This window comes from Theobroma cacao, chromosome 9 (genome assembly GCF_053813885.1).
Source record: "Theobroma cacao isolate CCN51 chromosome 9, ASM5381388v1, whole genome shotgun sequence".
Lineage (NCBI taxonomy): Eukaryota > Viridiplantae > Streptophyta > Magnoliopsida > Malvales > Malvaceae > Theobroma > Theobroma cacao.
In genome coordinates this window covers 19,358,026-19,376,298 of record NC_142647.1, presented here as the reverse complement: position 1 = coordinate 19,376,298, position 18,273 = coordinate 19,358,026, and the positions used below count along the sequence as shown (strand labels likewise).

General features: G+C 31.9%; 1 protein-coding gene across 1 annotated transcript; it reads right to left on the bottom strand.

The window, feature by feature from the left end:
- Positions 1 to 10,973: 10,973 nt before the first annotated feature.
- Positions 10,974 to 16,518, bottom strand: MBD02 (methyl-CPG-binding domain protein 02). The gene is given in 7 exon segments (XM_007014461.3): positions 10,974 to 11,155; positions 11,158 to 11,282; positions 11,942 to 12,105; positions 12,261 to 12,314; positions 13,405 to 14,119; positions 15,517 to 15,627; positions 16,272 to 16,518. Coding segments are annotated over 5 exon segments (1,002 nt in total). The 5' UTR covers positions 14,034 to 14,119; positions 15,517 to 15,627; positions 16,272 to 16,518; the 3' UTR covers positions 10,974 to 11,125.
- Between the last annotated feature and the right edge of the window lie 1,755 nt (positions 16,519 to 18,273).

Sequence of the window (18,273 nt, the reverse complement as noted above, 5' to 3'; positions counted from 1 at the left end):
CTCTTGTTATTGTAAATTAAATTAAATATTTTGACTTACTGTATTTAAGTATGTATAAATTTATTTAACTTTTACGTTATAAAAATTATTCACGTATAACTCTATAAATATTGTTTTATAAGAAAATAGAATATTTTACTTAATATTTCTTTTATTTTCTTATTATATTCAAATAACCATAATTTCGTTTTAAATGAAGATTTTAGACTTTTAAACTCATTTTGAATATGAATTGTGTGTTTTGTACTTGTATATTACGTTTTAGCCAGTTTTAAAATTTTTGAGAAAAATGACCAAAATACCCTTGTGAGACGAAAAATTAATATTTTATTTGTTTAAAGTTGGAAACAGCTTAAAATATTTTAGAACACGATATTTGACAATGATTGCTCACAAGGGAACAGAGAAACTGATAGTAAAGCCTTGCGGGGTTTCGGGTTGACATTTCGAGCAATAAGTGTTTACCGGGACACCACGGCGGTTGTCACGGGCTCGAGGGGAGTACCGGGTCGTGACATCATCCTTCACCCTCAAGCTTACAATTTTTGACTTTATCACATTAATCACTCAAAATGTCATCTAAAGCCTCATTGATTTCTTCCATATCTTTTCAAATTGTAACTACAGTTAAGATTCCCATATACCTCTAGTCATTTAAACAGCTACTTTATAATACATTCTAGTCACACACTTTAAAAGCCAAACTATTAACTTCTTTGTACAGATAACTATTATCTCCTTTACTCTACATCTACCTAGAGTTAAAGTAGTACAAAATCCTATGAAAATATTACATGTCATTGGATCATCATCTTAATCTGATTTTATCGGAAGATTCTACTCCAAGTCCTTCTTAAGATCCTCTTTCGAGTTCTCTTCCTCTTGAGATTTTCTCCTTTGTTCCTCAATCTATGCTTGTTGTATTCTCCTACATTCCTCATAACTCACCGGTGCAGCATATTTTCCACAATCGGGGGGAAAATGTCGTACAACATTCACCTTCCTAAGGGGATAATTTGCAACAGTTACTTTCTCCATATTATTTTCCTGTTGTTCCTTTACATTCATCCCATAGCTTGGAGGATAGTGTCGAACAACTGACACGCCCTTCCTAGGACAAATACCTTCCCTTGCAATTGCCTTCCTCGCCCATTCTCTATGGTACTCTTCAGGTTTTTTCAAAAAGAAATCTTTTACAGTTTTCTGAGTATCAAAGCTGCTCTAACTTTCAAAATTCTCGCTACTCTCGAAGCTTTCCTTATTACTATTAGCACTTTTTGGACTACTTGGTTTGGGTTGCCATCGGCTCCTAGCAGTAGAATCTAATGATCCCTCACTAGCACTATGAGGGGTATAAGGACTACCGCCTCTTCTAGACATTGTGTGTGTGTCACCAACGCACCTCAAAACCTATACGCAACCAAGTAGTAATTACTTAATCATTTACGCATCACCAGAGCAGGTAGGTTTCTATATGCAATTACATGCATTCTATTCAACTTAACCTAACTTAACTTAACTTAACTTAAATTGGGCCACACTAACACTGTAAATTTTAAAACAACTTTAAAACAACTTTAAACCCAAAAGCTCTAATCTTTAAAACCAAAAGCTCTGATACCAATCTAATTGTCACGACCCGGAACTCCCATCGAGCCTGAGACAACCATCACAACGTCCCGATAGACAATCATTACCCGAAATGTCAATCGAGACATTCATTACCCGGAATGTCAATTGAAACCTCGCAAGGCTTAACATCAGTTTTTCTCGCTTCCCCTGTGAGTATTAGTCACTAAAATTATGTTTTGAGAGATTATAAACTATTTCCAAATCAAAACAATAGAAAAATAATTTTTTCTCACAAGGGCATTTTGGTCATTTTTCCTCAAAAATTTTGAAATCCGTTAAAAATGTAGTATGGGAGTACAAAACACATAATTCATAATCAAAAATAAGTTTAAACATTTAAAACCTTCATTTAAAATGAAATTATGATTATTTGGATATAATAAAAAATAAAAGAAATATTCAATAAAATATTTTATTTTCTTATAAAATAATATTTTTAGAGTTATACATAAACAAATTTTTTGTAGCAGCGTAAAAGCAAAATAAATTCATACATACTGTAATACAGTTAGCCAGAGTATTTAATTTAATTTACAATAACCAGTGGACCCCCGAATAACTAAAAGTAAGGAAGACTGTGAACTTATAGTTTGGAGGATGCAAATCCAATGGTAGCCTCAATGAAATCAGCTATCTACAGCCTATTTTGAGCCTAAAATGGGTGAAAATTAGGGTGGTGAGATTATATAATCCTAGTGAGTAAACAAATACCATCTAAAATATCTAAAGTCGAGTAAATGGAGACAGATAAAATAGTTTAACATACTGTAATTCATCACCTTTCAACTTGTTTCAACCAAATAAAATCAATCCATATAAATCGAGTAATCAACATGGCTTATGAATTTCTTAAAACTTTGGCTCGTGCCAAAATCATTCTCATACCCAGTTATCAGGGATACCTTGATCAAGGGTTATCCCAACCGAGTCCGCCAAAGCTTTTAAAAAGTTATGTACGCATAAATCATATTTTTTTATTTTAAAAACATAGTCGTTCCTTGGAGTTGGCTGAGTTCATGTCACGACCCGGAACCTCCCTCGGGTCCATGACAACCGTCGCAACGTCCCAATTGACACTCATTACCCGAAATGCCAATCAGAACCCCGCAAGGCTTACATATTAGTTTCTTACCTTTTCTGTGAACAATCATTTTTAAACATTCCATTTTAAACAATTTCCAGTAGTTTCCTACTCAAGTAAATCAAAAGACAAAAATATTTTAAAAGGATTTATAGATAAATATCACTATTCAAAATATTGATTAAAATATAGCATTTTTTTTATATAAAACAATATTTATAGAAACACGTGTAAGAAATCTTTTGTAACTTGTAAGTAAAATAAATTCACACATACAAAAATTTACAAAGTTATAATGTACAATAATGGTTACAATGACAAGTGGCCCAAAATACACCCAGTGTTGGTGCTAGAAACGTACTGTCTGTGTGGTAGAGATGTCAACTGAAATTCTCGACAAAATAGGGCATCTACAAGCTACCACAGACCTGAAATGTTTGGAAAGGAGGTGGGTGAGATTTTGCAATCCCAATGAGTAAACAGACATTATCATAAATATCTAAAGGCGAGTAACAAGGAGGCAAGTTTAAACAACAAATCACAAACCATTTCATAATGTTTTCAATTTATTTCTTAAACCATAAAATATTTGTAATTTACCAAAATAATTGTTAAGGCTTATGTCTTTTATAAAAGAAAATAAGGCTCAAGCCAAAACTAATCCTCGGGGATACCTTAGCCGAGGCATCTAACCGAGTCCGTCAAGGTTGTTATAACATTTACATGTGAAACACATTTTTATTTTTAAAACAAGCCGTTCCTTGGCGTTGGTCGAGTTACACATTCACGTGGGGGTTTGACGTGAAGTGAGCTCTAATACTATCTCGGGAGTTACCCTTCTCGCCTCTACAACCGGAGTAACTATATAATCGGGTTTATCGTGCCCCTCTAATAGGCAGTCCACGAAAACCGTCACTACAGTGACTAACCCACCAATTTTAATAAAATTTCGACAATATAAAGTGGTTTTTATTTATTTATCCAGCCTGCATAGTAAAAACAGCTTACATAAATTTTCCCATGCACTTACAAAATATAGCCACATATACTTATATCTCATAAGCCATTCATAGGAAAATATATTAATTTCAAGACAGTTAACAGCCTCCAATTACTCAATTTCATAATCAAAACAATATTTTTTCTTTTTCACATTTATTTCTAAAACATCAAAAATCCTATTTTAATCTCATTTTCGTTTCATAAAATACATAAAAAGCATTTTTTAAATAACTCTAGATAATTCACAATAATGATAGGTTTACTCACCGTTTGTACAAACTAATTGCTTTTTAGGTGCCCCAATAACTACTCATCGGGTACGATTTTCTTGCCTTTACCGGAAGGCTCTCCTTCTAGACACATTGCAAAAATTTACTCAATTCATCTCATTAATGCTAAATCACTATATATTTTACTTAAATCCTATACTAATGCATGGTATGAAATGCAATAGCCAAAAATGGCTTAAATGCGGTATTAACCTATTTTTGGCACTTTACCCAATAAATTGCTAACACGCTCCATTTTAACTCTAAATTGTCCCATTCTCTCTCCAAAATTTCTAACCATTAATTATCAGCCAATATTCCTCTAAAATCACCAAAATCAGCTCACTCTCTTCCTTGGAAAATTCGGCCAAAAATGGGACATTAACTCGGTAAATTTTTTACTTTGTTTTTCTATCACATTTAACCATTTTTCATCATTTTCTCTTCATTTCTCTTAGAATAAAAATCAGATCATCATCATTGTACCTCATTGCAGATTCGGCCAAGGGTGGGTATTGTGAAAATTTAATGCTTTCTTGCCCAATTTAATTTCTAAACACATTTAACCAACTAAAACTACCAATTTAACTAAAAATCAAAACCTAAAAATTTCAAAATCTCTCCCTTAGAATTTCGTCCAGCCCTTGATGTTACTTTTAGATCTCTCTCCTCAAGCATGCTAAATGGAAACAAAGGCATAAGAAAGGTAGAAATCAAGCTAAAGTCGAAAAATCTTACCGTTAGACGCGTAAATGGGCGAAAAACGCGAATTCCCCTTTGAATTTTCTTGTTTCTCTTTGGTTTTTCTTTTTTTCTTCCTTTCCTCTCTATTTTCTCTATTGTTCTCCCTTATGGCCAGCCAGCACTTAAAATGGGGTTTAAATGCGCTCATTAAAATAATATTATATCATTAAAAAAAATGCCACGTATCACTTTCCTATTGGCCCATTTTTAAAATTTCATCCATTTGCTTCCAAATTTTCACCATACACTTGTCCCACATATCCATAGCTTAGATAAAATTCTCAGACTTATCCAAAGTCTCGGTGGAGTAATTTTTAAAATTTACACTTTTACCCCCATAAAAGTGAAATATTACATGTTTGCCCAAAAAACTGAAAAATTGCCCATAGACATATTTTTCATCCCTTATACTCATACCATTCTCCAATTTGTCAAATTTGATCTAAATTCTCTCAAAATCTCAAATTTTGTCCGCAGGTGGTAAAATTACGATTTTACCCCTAAACATCAAAATTTTCAATTTTATCCCTAACAAACCCTCGAACTCCGAACAATCATTTTTAGTCATTCCTTGACTATAAAATATTAAATTTCATCCTACGATTCCTATTTGAACTAGTTCAAGGTTAAATCAACTCAAGTGTATCGTTAGGTACGATACCGGGTTTCGTCTATTCTTAGGTGCTTTCCTAGCATAATAACATGCTACTCAGTGCATATATGTCATGACATGTGTTTATAGGGTCAGGTTTTACAGTTCACCCTTACGTGGTGGTTTGGCGTGAAATTAACTCTAAAGTTATACCTCGGGAGTTACCCTACTCGCCTCTCCAACCGAGGTAAAATATAACGGGATTTCGTGCCCTTCTAATAGGCTAGTCCACAGAAAACTCATCCACTGCAACAAGCTAAACCCACCATATAATAAAATTTACAATAGCATGACATGGCAATTATTTTATTTTATTTTACAGCCTTTCAAGGTAAATCAACAATTTATACATTTCCAACACATTTATCAAATCAACCATTCATGCCAATATTGCCATAAGCCAATCGATTAGAATCATGAATTTACAACACACAAAAACAGTCTCCAATTACTCTATTTTCAAACCATCATTCAATTTAAAACAATTTTATGAAACCATTTCATTAAATCACATTTTGTTTATAAAACTGAAAAATTAATCATTTAATTCATTTTTCATAAAATTCACAAAATCGAATAAAATATACTTTAGATAATTAAGATGATGATAAGGTTACTCACTAGTTCAAGAGTCGAATTTCAAGTATTCCGATACTTGATCTTCGGGTACTATCTCTTTACTTTTGCCAGAATGCTCACCACTTAGACAAAATGCACAATAAGCCATTTACTACATTGTGCTAAATTGTTATAAAACCAATTCAGGCTTTATACTAATGTATGAAATGGGATGCAAATTGTTCGGATTATTGTCTAAATAAGGTGTTCTACACAAATTCAATTGTGTACCTAAATTAAACGATATTGGCCTAATTCGATCTATCACTCGATTAATTGGCCAATACGTCCAATTCAATTCCAAATAATTTCATTTTTCTCTTAATACTCCAAATCATCAAACACAAATTAAATAACTTGAAATATGGCAAAATCATCCTCACATTTTCTCTTGGAAAATTCGACCATGGTGGATGCATCAACACTATAATTTTTCCTACTTGATTCTCACACCACAAATCACTAATTCCTAACCAAATCACTTGAAATAAAATCAAAATCATCATCAATATTCTACATGGAGAATTCGGCCAATGATGAGTGATGGGAGAACATGAATTTTTCTTGTTTGATTTTCATGCTACACATCACCAATCAACTAAAAACACTAAAATACATTGAAATCTAACCAAATCAAGCATCAAAACCTCTCTCCTAGGATTTGATCAGCACACTATCCTTCATGATATCTTGTGATTCAACCATGGAAAATGCAAAATAATGCATGGGAAAGGTAGATCACAAGTCAAAATCAAGAAATTTTACCTTTGATTGCTTGATTACTTGAAATCCACCAATTTTCTCTTGAATTTTCACCCTAGGGTTCTTGTTCTTGCTTTTTCTTCCTTTGTTCTTGCTTTGGCTGGCCATATAAAGAGAAATAGGCTGATTTTGTGCTAATTTATAAGGAAAATAATAAATGGATGAGATTTTGACACATGTCACCATTATATTGGTCCATGTGTCATACTTAGCCATTAAGCAATCTCTCTCCACCACTTAAATTTTCTCAATTATCCATGATAATATTGGGTAAAATCCATGTGCTGGACAAGTGTTTGGTGGTGTAAAATTACAATTTTACCATTGGGGTGACAAAATGACTATTTTACCCCTATGCTCAAAAAAATGTCAGAATTAAAATTTTTCACTTCTCAAACTCAAATTATGTTCTAAATAGTTAATCTTGATCAAAAACTTCTTCCAACATTCCAATTTTAACCTCGAGTGGTAAAATGACCATTTTGTACCTAGGGCATGAAAATTCTAATTTGACTCCAAATCTGTCATCGAACTCTGAATCACCATTTTAAGTCATTTTAGGGTTTTAAAATTCTCAATTTCATCTTAAAATCTCTATTTGGACTAGTTCGAGGCTTAATTCAACTTAATTGTACCATTTGGTACATTACCGTTCTTTAACGATTTTCAAGGTACCCAAGTAAGCAAACATGCATTTTAATGTAAGAATAGCATAATAAACATATTGTAGAGCTGGGCTTGACATATGCCCATATAAGTCCTTGCGCTGGTCACAATCTTTCTAGAAAATAGGATGTGACACAAAGGTTTTAAGAGAGCATGATGTATGATCCGTTGCCCCTGAATATTATGTAGATAAAGACAACTTCTTTAGCACAATATTATGTGTGTCAATAGATTATGATTCAATTTTCAAAGGTATTTTAGTACTGCAAAATGAAATAGGTTATGATATAATGCCTATTATGTATGAATTGACCATTGCATTATTTTGATGGTTGTTACAAGGGGTTGGATCTTTACCATTACTACTAGAATAACTTTCTTGGATCAATGTCATGAGTTTATGATATTGCCCCTTTGTGAGTGAGAATTGAGACATTGAACTAGAACTATTCTTTGCACTTGTGGAAATATTTTGTTCATCATAATAACAGATATTGCACTGTTGATAAAAGAAGGCCTTTTTGCATTGCTTGTACCTCTAGATAATTTAAAATCTAGTGGAAAACCAATAATATGATATGTGTTTAATATGCCTTGTTCTTCCATAATGAGTGCAAACTAAATCATTCTTGATATTTCTATTATCAATATTGTTGACATTGCAAAAGCCTTTACAAAAGATTGTGATTGCAGATGAAGGCTTCTTTGTGACTTTTCCCTCAAAACAAAATTGTATGCTTCATGATCAAGAAAGGGAAATGGTTTCATCATAATTATATGAAATCTAAGGGTTGTAAATGAGTCATTTAAACAATTTAAGAACCTGAAAACATTCCTTTTGACACTAATTGATTTTTTTAAAAAACAACCTTACTTACATTTGCCATATTCACAATGAAGCAGAGGCCTATAGTATTTTAATTCTTCTATAAATCCATTTAACTCAGTAAAGTAAGCGTCAATGGACCTGGTTCCTTGGAAAATATTATACAAGAAAAACTGTAGATTGCATATCTTGTAATCATCAGGTTGTGGATAACCTTTTATTCAAAGTTTCCCAATTTTTAAATTTTTATTAATACAAAACACATTAGTTTCAATGGGAGGAGATATTGATTCTAAAGGCAAGCAACTATTAGATTATTGTATCTATTCCAAGGACTATGCAATTCATTTGAAGGTCTCGATTCTTGAATAGTTTCATCTACAAAACCTATCTTGTTCTTGATTGATAACGTAAACAAAAAAACTCAAACTCCATGTTACGTAATTGTTTGAAGTCAATCTTGAGTAGATTACCACTCAACCATGGTGGTTCAAATGGTTCAAAAAGTATGGCAATGAAGATCTTCAATTAGTGATAACAAAGTTCTTAAGTTGATTGATGCCATCAAGAAAACAGAAGAATTAAAAGACTATAAGACTTGAAAAATTGAAAAACAAATCGAATGATTCAAGATTGAATTAGGGTTTATCAATGAAAAGAAATCTAAAAATGTGCTCTGATACCATATTGATTTTCTAATCTAGACAAGAATGTAATTTGTTCTAGCTGATGTTTGTTTTAGATGTTGTTGCTTAATTTGATTCTGAATGAACCTTTCTATTTTTTTAAAAAAAAAAGAAAAAACAAACAATGTAAATGTAAATCTTTTGTTTTGACTAGAAGCAAAGCCTTTCATTCGAATAAGAAACAAATATGTCAATAAAAGACTTGTAGGCACAGATTTTTAATATATTAGGTTTTGTCTTCTCTTATATTTCATTAATTATTTTTCTTTATAAGGTAAGAGGGGATAAAATGCCCTTATATGCTATTGCTTTACCCTTGTAATGCTGATTGACGTACAGAACCATAGATTGATGAATTACCATTATTTAATAGTAGATAAATTATGTTTTTAAACATAAAAAAAATCTAAAAAAAAACAAGAGATTTGAATATTGCACATCATTCACATCCATCATCAATCATTGAAATAATGCCTTGACATTCTTGAATAATGATATCTAATTATCCTGTTCACATCCGAAATGTTGACTTTTAAACATTGATTCTACATCAACCCTTATTTATTCATTCAATCTTGTCTTTAATTACCAAAAATATTTCCCTTTTGACTTAGCATTGATTAAAGCTTAAGTTATCAATATCAATACCTTTGGTGTTAAGACTAAAAGAAAACATTAGGTAGCGTTTGGTATAAGGATTGTGCTCTCACATTCTTAAGCGTTCTCACATTCCTGCAATATACCTAATTAAAATGTATTGCAGTATTTGCTTTGAAATAAACCAACGCAATATAAATTGCAATGCAATCACATTACAACCAAAGATGTAATGTGACTACACTTAAAAACCAATGCAATCTTCCAATTTACTCTACGATATTATCAAACTCGATTAGATATTTTTACCTTTCTCTGTTATGAAAAATGCTAAAAAATCCATTTAAACATAACTTTCCTTTTTCGATTTGACATTTTTAAGTAATAATTTTTTTATGAATATAAATATATCAATAATAATTTTTTATGCTAATAATTTTTAAAATTATAAAAATTATTTTCTCTATAATTTTTAATAAACTTTTAAAAATAAAAAATATTTCTTTTTACTTTAAGACCTTTTTAAAAAATCTCTTTTTAGTTTTTTATTTTTTATTTTAAAAAAAAATAATTATTTTCATTTTTAATTTTTTAAACGTTTTTCAAAATAATAATAACAATATATTTTAAAATTTTGAAAATTGGTAACAAATAAAAAAAATTTTCTAATTAATATTAACATGGATTTGCTCGAATGTTTGGTTAGTTGTTGAAAATTTTATTTAAGAGAAAAATTTACAATAGAAAACATATAAATATATTAAATTTTCATTTTAATACATAAAGATAATTTTAAAAATTAACATTATATTTTCAATAAAATATTTATAAACCAAACATTACAATATTATCTTCCCTGCATTTTAATCGAAACTTTCCTTAATACACCAATTCTTGCAATATTATCTTACCGACAATCACATTACTTACAATTACATTCTTTACAATGTGATTGCATTGTAAGGCACAAAAACGTAACCTTAATGTTAGTATAATCTTTAGTGTTGAATCAAATCCAAGGACTTAATACTCTTATTATCAACCGATTAATTTGCCATTTGATTAATTATCAACCAAGAAAAGAGAAACGTTCCATTCTTTTCATTAAACCAAAACTTAATCTTTAGATTTAAAAATGAAATTCCAGCCAAAATAAAAATAAAAAGAAACAAAAACGAAAGAATATTCCAAAATGATTCTAGGCAAATGTGTAGATGCCCCTCATACACGTGTAGTAACATGATTAGTTCCTCTCTTAGATCTTATACAAATACATGTAATATATATTTTTTAATTTAGTTTTTCTAACATCCCTGACAAACAAGCTTGCAACTACATCCCTAATAACACCCCCATCATCACCATCCACTCCTTTCAAAAAAAGCTACTATCAAACCTTTTGAGTATTCTGCTATGGAGAACATGAGCTAGTAATCTAAATCAAAATAACCCAAAAAACCGAAAACAAAAAAAAAAAAAAATAGTCACAAAGAGAAAAAACGATCTGGTCCAAGTCTCCCTCCCCATAATTGGTATTTCTAAACTGACCGGCGCTTTTCCACCTTGCCACCATGTTGATTAGACACTGGATTACTTTTGTACATCTGTTCGGACGGTGTTCTCCTAGCCTGCTTTGCTGGCCGATTAGGTGAATCAGAAACAGGGGCCTCAACACTAGGAGGTGGAAGCGCTGGGCGGCCAAGCTGCAAATCTGTGTCATCTGGATCTGCCCAAGCTAGTGGATTCACTGTAGGAAAAAAAAAAAAACTCTATATATCAACCATTTTAATGCATGAATGTCTTATGAAGAAATAAAGGTATGATGACAATCTCATTGCCATTTCCTTGTCAATATGTCCATTACAAAATTACCATGATGGTATCAACTTGGATATAGAAACAGGGTCAAACCAATAACAGACCCCAAGATCTATAAGGAAACTGAGGCATGCAATCGAACTCCAAAAGAAACGAAAAGAAAGTATTAAATATAAAGCATGAACCACAGTACATGATTTCGATAAAACAAGCAGAGATCATAAATGAGCATTTTTGGGTTTCTTTTTTTTGGTGATGAGGGGGAAGGGAGGGAGTTGGGAACTGAAGCAAGTAAAACCATTCCACATCCTTTTACACAGAATTTGAAGTAGGATGCTATTACGATCTCCTGAAAAGTGTCACCAAGAAATACTTCCCCAGGAAAAAAGGTTATGATCCAGTCTATAGAAGCAGATGCTCAAGTGACTGAAGATTCCCAAAAGTCTCAAACCAAATGTTAATGAAGGTGGGCTCAAAAGGCTATGTGTTAAAATTGGCAGAATTTGTTTTCTATTACACTAAAACACTCAGTTCGGCAATAATCCCTTTTTAGCCTTTAAAGAAAGCATATTAGTGTCTTCTTCATACCTTCACCAGGTTCAAGAGGCCTAGCATTATCATGTGAGCCTGTCAGACGGGCAGGGGCAGGGCGCTTTCTCACATAGTCTTCCTGTAAAGGCTTAGGTATCTGAAATGAAAATCGAGACAAAGTCACCCCTTCGGTTGCATACTCAGGATGTTCAATCAGGTACCTGCAAAATCAAAAACACCATGAACAAAAATATCAACAGAAAATTCAAGGACTTGGGCGAGGCATGGATGGTAACTCTTGACTACTCATCGATAATACAATTGTACCGAGAGAAAGAGAGAGAGAGAATCAATAGCTTAAGTAGTGATTATGTACTTTTGCACCTCCACCATTGAGCGCAGTCTCTTTCCTGACGGTGCTTGATAGTAGCTGAAATATACAGAAAAAACAAATTAGCTTCAAAGCTCATAAAAATCTGGATTACATAGTGTCATATCTATACTAAATGATAAAACATGATTAAATCGGACTGAGCAATGCATTTTCAGTTGAAAGCCATTTTTTGGTCTTTTCATGTTAGAATTCTTGGGTTGGGGGGCAGCACATCAATGTGTAAGAGTCATAGTGCAACTAATGAAAGTGGTGACCTTAAAAATGAATTCCTAATTCAAGCTAGCAGCAAATCAATCAGCTAGTAATGAATTGCACCATTCGAACACCAAGTTCATCATTCACTGCTAACTCTCGAAAACAAAAGTTAGAATTGATCATTTCACAACTAGATTATTGTTAAGGGCAAAGATATCGAGTCCTAAACTACCCATCACCATAACTCTTAAATCCTGATTGAAGAAACGAACAAACATGTTCTGCAGGAAGAATGAAATAAGAAGCAATGTTCATCTTCATCTTCTCCCTTGTTTTAATACCAATAAAAGCAAAGAGGCATGCCAATAAAGAGGAAGATCTCACCAAGAAAAGGGGTAAAAATATCAGGTATGAGGAACATACAGAATGAAAACCACAGTAAACCATGAACACGAGAATAACAACAGCAAAGAAAGTAGTGCATTTATAAATATATATATATATATATATATTTAGTTTTATATGGACAATTTTCTAATAATCAATGATCATAAAATAATTAAAAAAGTATCCAAGAAAGTTAGATGAATTCAGATATTTTATGAGCATGTGCAAGTTGAAGCTGATTAACGACTTTTTAGTATAATGTGAGAAACCTCAATGAAGCAATATGTCCACCATTAATCTGTTGAAAGAAAACCCACAATTGTCTGGATATGCTCCCATGAGGCTAAGTACAAGGGACTTGTAGTATGATTATAAACGGAGTGAGAAAAAAAAAAACATTTCATGAATGCAAGGGGAATATTCTACACAAACACACATGAAAAGAAAAATTATTCAAATGTCAGGAAATAAAATAGACAGAAGAGAATTGACAAGAAAACAAAATTAGATGGTTGAAAATTGCCTCATAGAAAGGTATACGTACATGTCTGCAAATTTAGTACTTCCTTCACCTCTGATCCGCAGTAGCCTTTGCCAGCCTGGAGGAGGCTGAGCAATATTGGGTTTATCAATTGCCCAAAGTCGGCTGCCATCTTGAGAGATATCCGTTGGATCATCACATGAGATATCAGGCCGCCATTCACGAGCTGTTTCACAAACAAAGGGATTTTCTAAAATATGTTCACGTATTTCTTCATACTTTTCCTTTGTTGGTATAAGCCTCCATTTAAAACAATTGGCACACTGGACAGTGAAAGCCCCAACAGATGGCAATACTCTTGATGATGAAAATCTTGGACACGGCGGAGGTCTGCACTGAATAGGTCCAGGAGGGGTGGAATCAATTGCAACAGTACCATTAGCAGCAGGATCATAAAGCACCAATTGTTTAGAAGCATTCCCATTGTCTAGGTCATCGTCATTTTGTGTCGCCTGAGAGTCATCATCTGAAGATGATGACGATGATGATGAAGCAGAAGAAGATGATGAAGCAGCAGCAGCAGTTATTGCTTCCTGGAAAGTACCATCTAGGTGACTTGCATAACTTGACCCAGCAAAGTCAGTTCCTTCCCTTTTCAACATAACAAAAGCTTTTTCTGGAGGTGACTGCATTTGAATAAGTCTCAACAGCCTATTGCAGGAACATAATAGACTACTGAGCTAATCAAATGTCAAAACTATCATTAACTTCTTCTCAGCTATCAACATGTAAGAAGCAGAACAAGATGTTTCATCAAACCTGCTTCCATTATAAACTCATGTATTTACATAAAAAACATACGAAATAGTGCGGCCAACACATGCATTGCATTGCTGCCAAACAGGAACAAAGAAAAACTTAATTAACAATGTTGAATTTTAGACTGAGCATTAAACCTAAAACAATTTGGCAATAGGTGAAGAGGCTCTTGTTATCTTTATATGCCCAAGATACCCCAACTTAACAGATGTGGAATTACTCTAATACTCATGTGTAAAGGCAACGGCCTTTCACGTGACACGAATCACGAAAGGGCCAACAAATGGGGATAACGCCTGCTCTAATACCATGTTGAATTTTTAGGACGAGCAACCAACCTAAAACCAATTGACAATAGGTGGAGTGGCCCTTGTTATATTTATATGCTCTAGATACCCCCAATTTAACAGATGTGGATTTCTTTATCACCACTCTAATAAACAATATTAAAGAGCATTGATAGGATTCAAAACTTTTCTTTGTTCTTCTTTCAGGTTATGATGAGGAAACGCCGATTGTTTTGATGGTTAGATTAAATTCCTGATAGCAGAAGATAGCAGATTGCTCTTTTATTACCACTTTTGATCTACATTTATATGCATTTTAAGTTTATCACTACTTCTAGCTTATGCTTAAACCAAAAACTAGTCGGCTGTAAAGTGAATTGTATCTGACAAAAATGTTTTAGCTTAGTGCCAAGACTAACCACAATTGTAGGAATAAATTGACTTTTCACCTAAAAAAAGGTCAAAGACCTCTTCATTTCAACTTTTGAAGAGATAGCAACCTCAGATTGCTGCTTTAAAGAGGGTAAATTAAGGTTTTCATTTTCTTTTCAAAAGCAAGATGGGAGATTTTAAACTATCGAGCAATCCTATGTGAAACATCTTACGACATGGAAATTTTCTTGCTTGAAAAAGGATCTTCATTACAGCAAGTAAGAAGGCAAAGTTATTATATTTCTTCATCAAGGCATAAATATCAAGGGATTAAAGGAATTTGTATTTCACAATCCTAAGTCAGCTTTCCTTTCCCTTTGTTCCTTCTCTTATTTTCACCTGCTTTTCCCATCTTATGAACTTCCAAAAAAGAAAATCTAGAACTTTGACTCCCCTTTCACTTTCTCCCTAAATCACACATCACTAGAACAGCATGAGAATTCTTTTTCGAATATCATTAACCCTGTCTTAAATTTCCATTAAAAAGAAAAATTCACATCTAATACCGGTAAGAAGCAATGCTAGTATACAATTCAAAACATCCTTCATGTAAGAATAACATCATACGAGAAAATAGGTTTAATTATGGCATATAAATTCACATTACAGTGTATTGACATTTCAAATATTGACTGACCTCGCGAAAGCAAAAGCAGCTTATCTAGTCAATTGAGACAAATTATTCGAGGTTTCTGATAACCAAGCACGAGCTGCCAGGCTATTCTACAGTATGCTGTAGATTGTCCATCTGTAATGTCGCTCAATAAAAGAAAACTATTGCATTATTAGAAGAAACAAGCAATTAGAATTTAAAATCCAAGATAAATACATACATAAGTAATTAAAAACAATTAACAATGTTGTATGAAACAAATCAAGCTACCAAATCAGAAATTTTTCCCAAAAAAAAGGGATAATTCAATGATTGGTCAGGTTATTTTTCTCAATAATTTTAATCAGACTTGTGAGAACCAGTTACCGAAAATTTGGGTACACAATTTCTTATCGGCATTAGAATGCAAGATCTATTACAGCACTGAAATTAACAAATTTTAACATAACGAATCGAAGTCCAAAATAAAAAGAGAAACCTTAAAATTGAAAACAAGAAAAAACACAGGGTTGAGTTCAGACATCATTTGACAGCATTCCTCCAAAACAAAAGGCAAAAGATTAAACCATAAAATAAACACAAAACATGCATCATATTTCTCTCGTATTTTATGAAAAGGAGCAAATAATCTTCAACGTCATGCATGATGATGAACAAATAGCGGGACCCGATCCGATAAATAGAAATTCGGATCTATCCAGAAAAAAGGCGACAGCTCAAGACAAATTTTGAGGATAAGCACTGTAGAAAAGACAGAGAGAACAGAGGTCACGACTTACGAGCAAAGGAGATGAGATGGAAGATGAAGGGACGAGGGATCTGCGAAGGATAAGCAAAATCGGAACCCTAAGGTAAGAATAACCGCACAAATTGAAAAATTTTTCCTTCCTCTGCTTCTGCCCTTTCTCTTTTTGCAGGAACCTCTGTTTCTTCCTTCTCGGAAACAGAGAGAGCCAGAAGCACAAATATTAAGAAGAGAGAGAAGCAGGAACGATAATTGATTTTTTTTTTTTTTAATTTGGAAAATCCATTCGAATAAAAAAATGAAACACCAAATTTATAAATATATGAATATATATTTTATTATTTTGGTACGTGGAAGAAGGCTATTGATCAAACTAAACCCATTCTTTCCTTACCACTTTAGACAATCTGAAGTCCAAGTGGCATATTTGTAGATATGTAATAAAATTAAGTACAGAGCTTCCAGCCCATTGGTTCGACTTTTGTTGAGTTTTGAATATAAATTTTTAGATTCAAGCTTGGTACGACATTTTTAATTATTTTATTGATAAATAATGAATTCTTTATTTTTAATTATAAAATATTCTTGAAAAATTAAAATATTTATATAATAGGCAATAAAACAATAGTTATAGCCTTAAGTCGGAATGAGCTCAAACTTGACTTTAAAAATGAAAGGTTTAATAAGCCTAGCCTGAACTTAGTTAGTGAATATCTCTACCCACTCCATTTCTAAAAAAAACTATAGAAGGATAATTTTGAAAAATAAGAGATTCAAATTTACCTTTTTTAGATAAGATTAGTATTTATTATCATATGCAATGTGTCACGAGTTTATGTTTTTAATTAAAAAAATATATATTTATTATATTTCTTATTTATAAGCTTAAAACTCATTTCATTTTTTACTGATTTGAAATTCTTGATATTCTACTCCACTTAATTATTCAATATTCTCATTGCACTGTTTTTTTTATAAATATTGTTATTTTAAACTTTAAAATACCATCATTTTAAAATTTTAAATTTCTCATCGAAATACACCTTAAAATAAGAAAATATTAAAGTGTACTTATAGTAAGGTGATATTTATAAAAATATTTTTGTAATTAATGTATTGTCCTTCATCGAATTTGGTGAGAAAGTGTATTAAATTAGAAACATGTTTTAAAATGAAAATTTAACAAATAGTAATAAGTGGCCATAGATGCATCTTGGAAATAGAAATCCACTACCTCTAATTAGTGCCTCCATTGCTGTCTCTTCTCTAATTTAATGTCCAATGTCCTTTATGTTTACCGAACAGTGTTAAATATTAACATTAAACTGAAAATGTTAAACTAGGCTAGCTTTTCACAGAAAAAAAAAATCCATGGCTTACGTTACCTTTAACAGTAGTAATAAAAAAAAATCCATTATCTTAGCTACAGTAAGAATTGAAATGGAGAAATCTCCAAATTGAGATTGAAAGTTCACGATCCAATCTTTCAGCTTTTGATAAGCTTTTTCTTTTCTTTTTTTTTTCTTTTTGGGATTTGTTTAATTTTATATGGCATAATATCCAAAAGAATCCCTGAATTATTCAAAAAAATTCAAATAAACTCTTATACTTTTATTGTATTCAATTAAATCATTATACTTTTATTTTGAGCAAAATAAACCTTATACTTTTAAATTTAGTCAAATAAGCCTTTATAAATAATGATTGACTTAATCAAAATGTTATTTTTTATTTTATGTTACGTGACTATGATATGACTTGGTAACATATCATAATTGAAAATGATGTGATATGATGACATATCATAATTGATAATTATATGACATGCTAATTTGGGATGATAACATGACCATATGGCATTTTTCACCTTCCACATCAACATCTTATCAATGCCACGTGGATATAAAATGATTAGTGATATTTTGACTAATGGTAATTAATCAATCATTAGTCATAAGGACTTATTTAACTCAAAATAAAAGTATATTAGTTTAATTGAATGCAATAAAAGAATAAGAAATTATTTGAATTTTCTT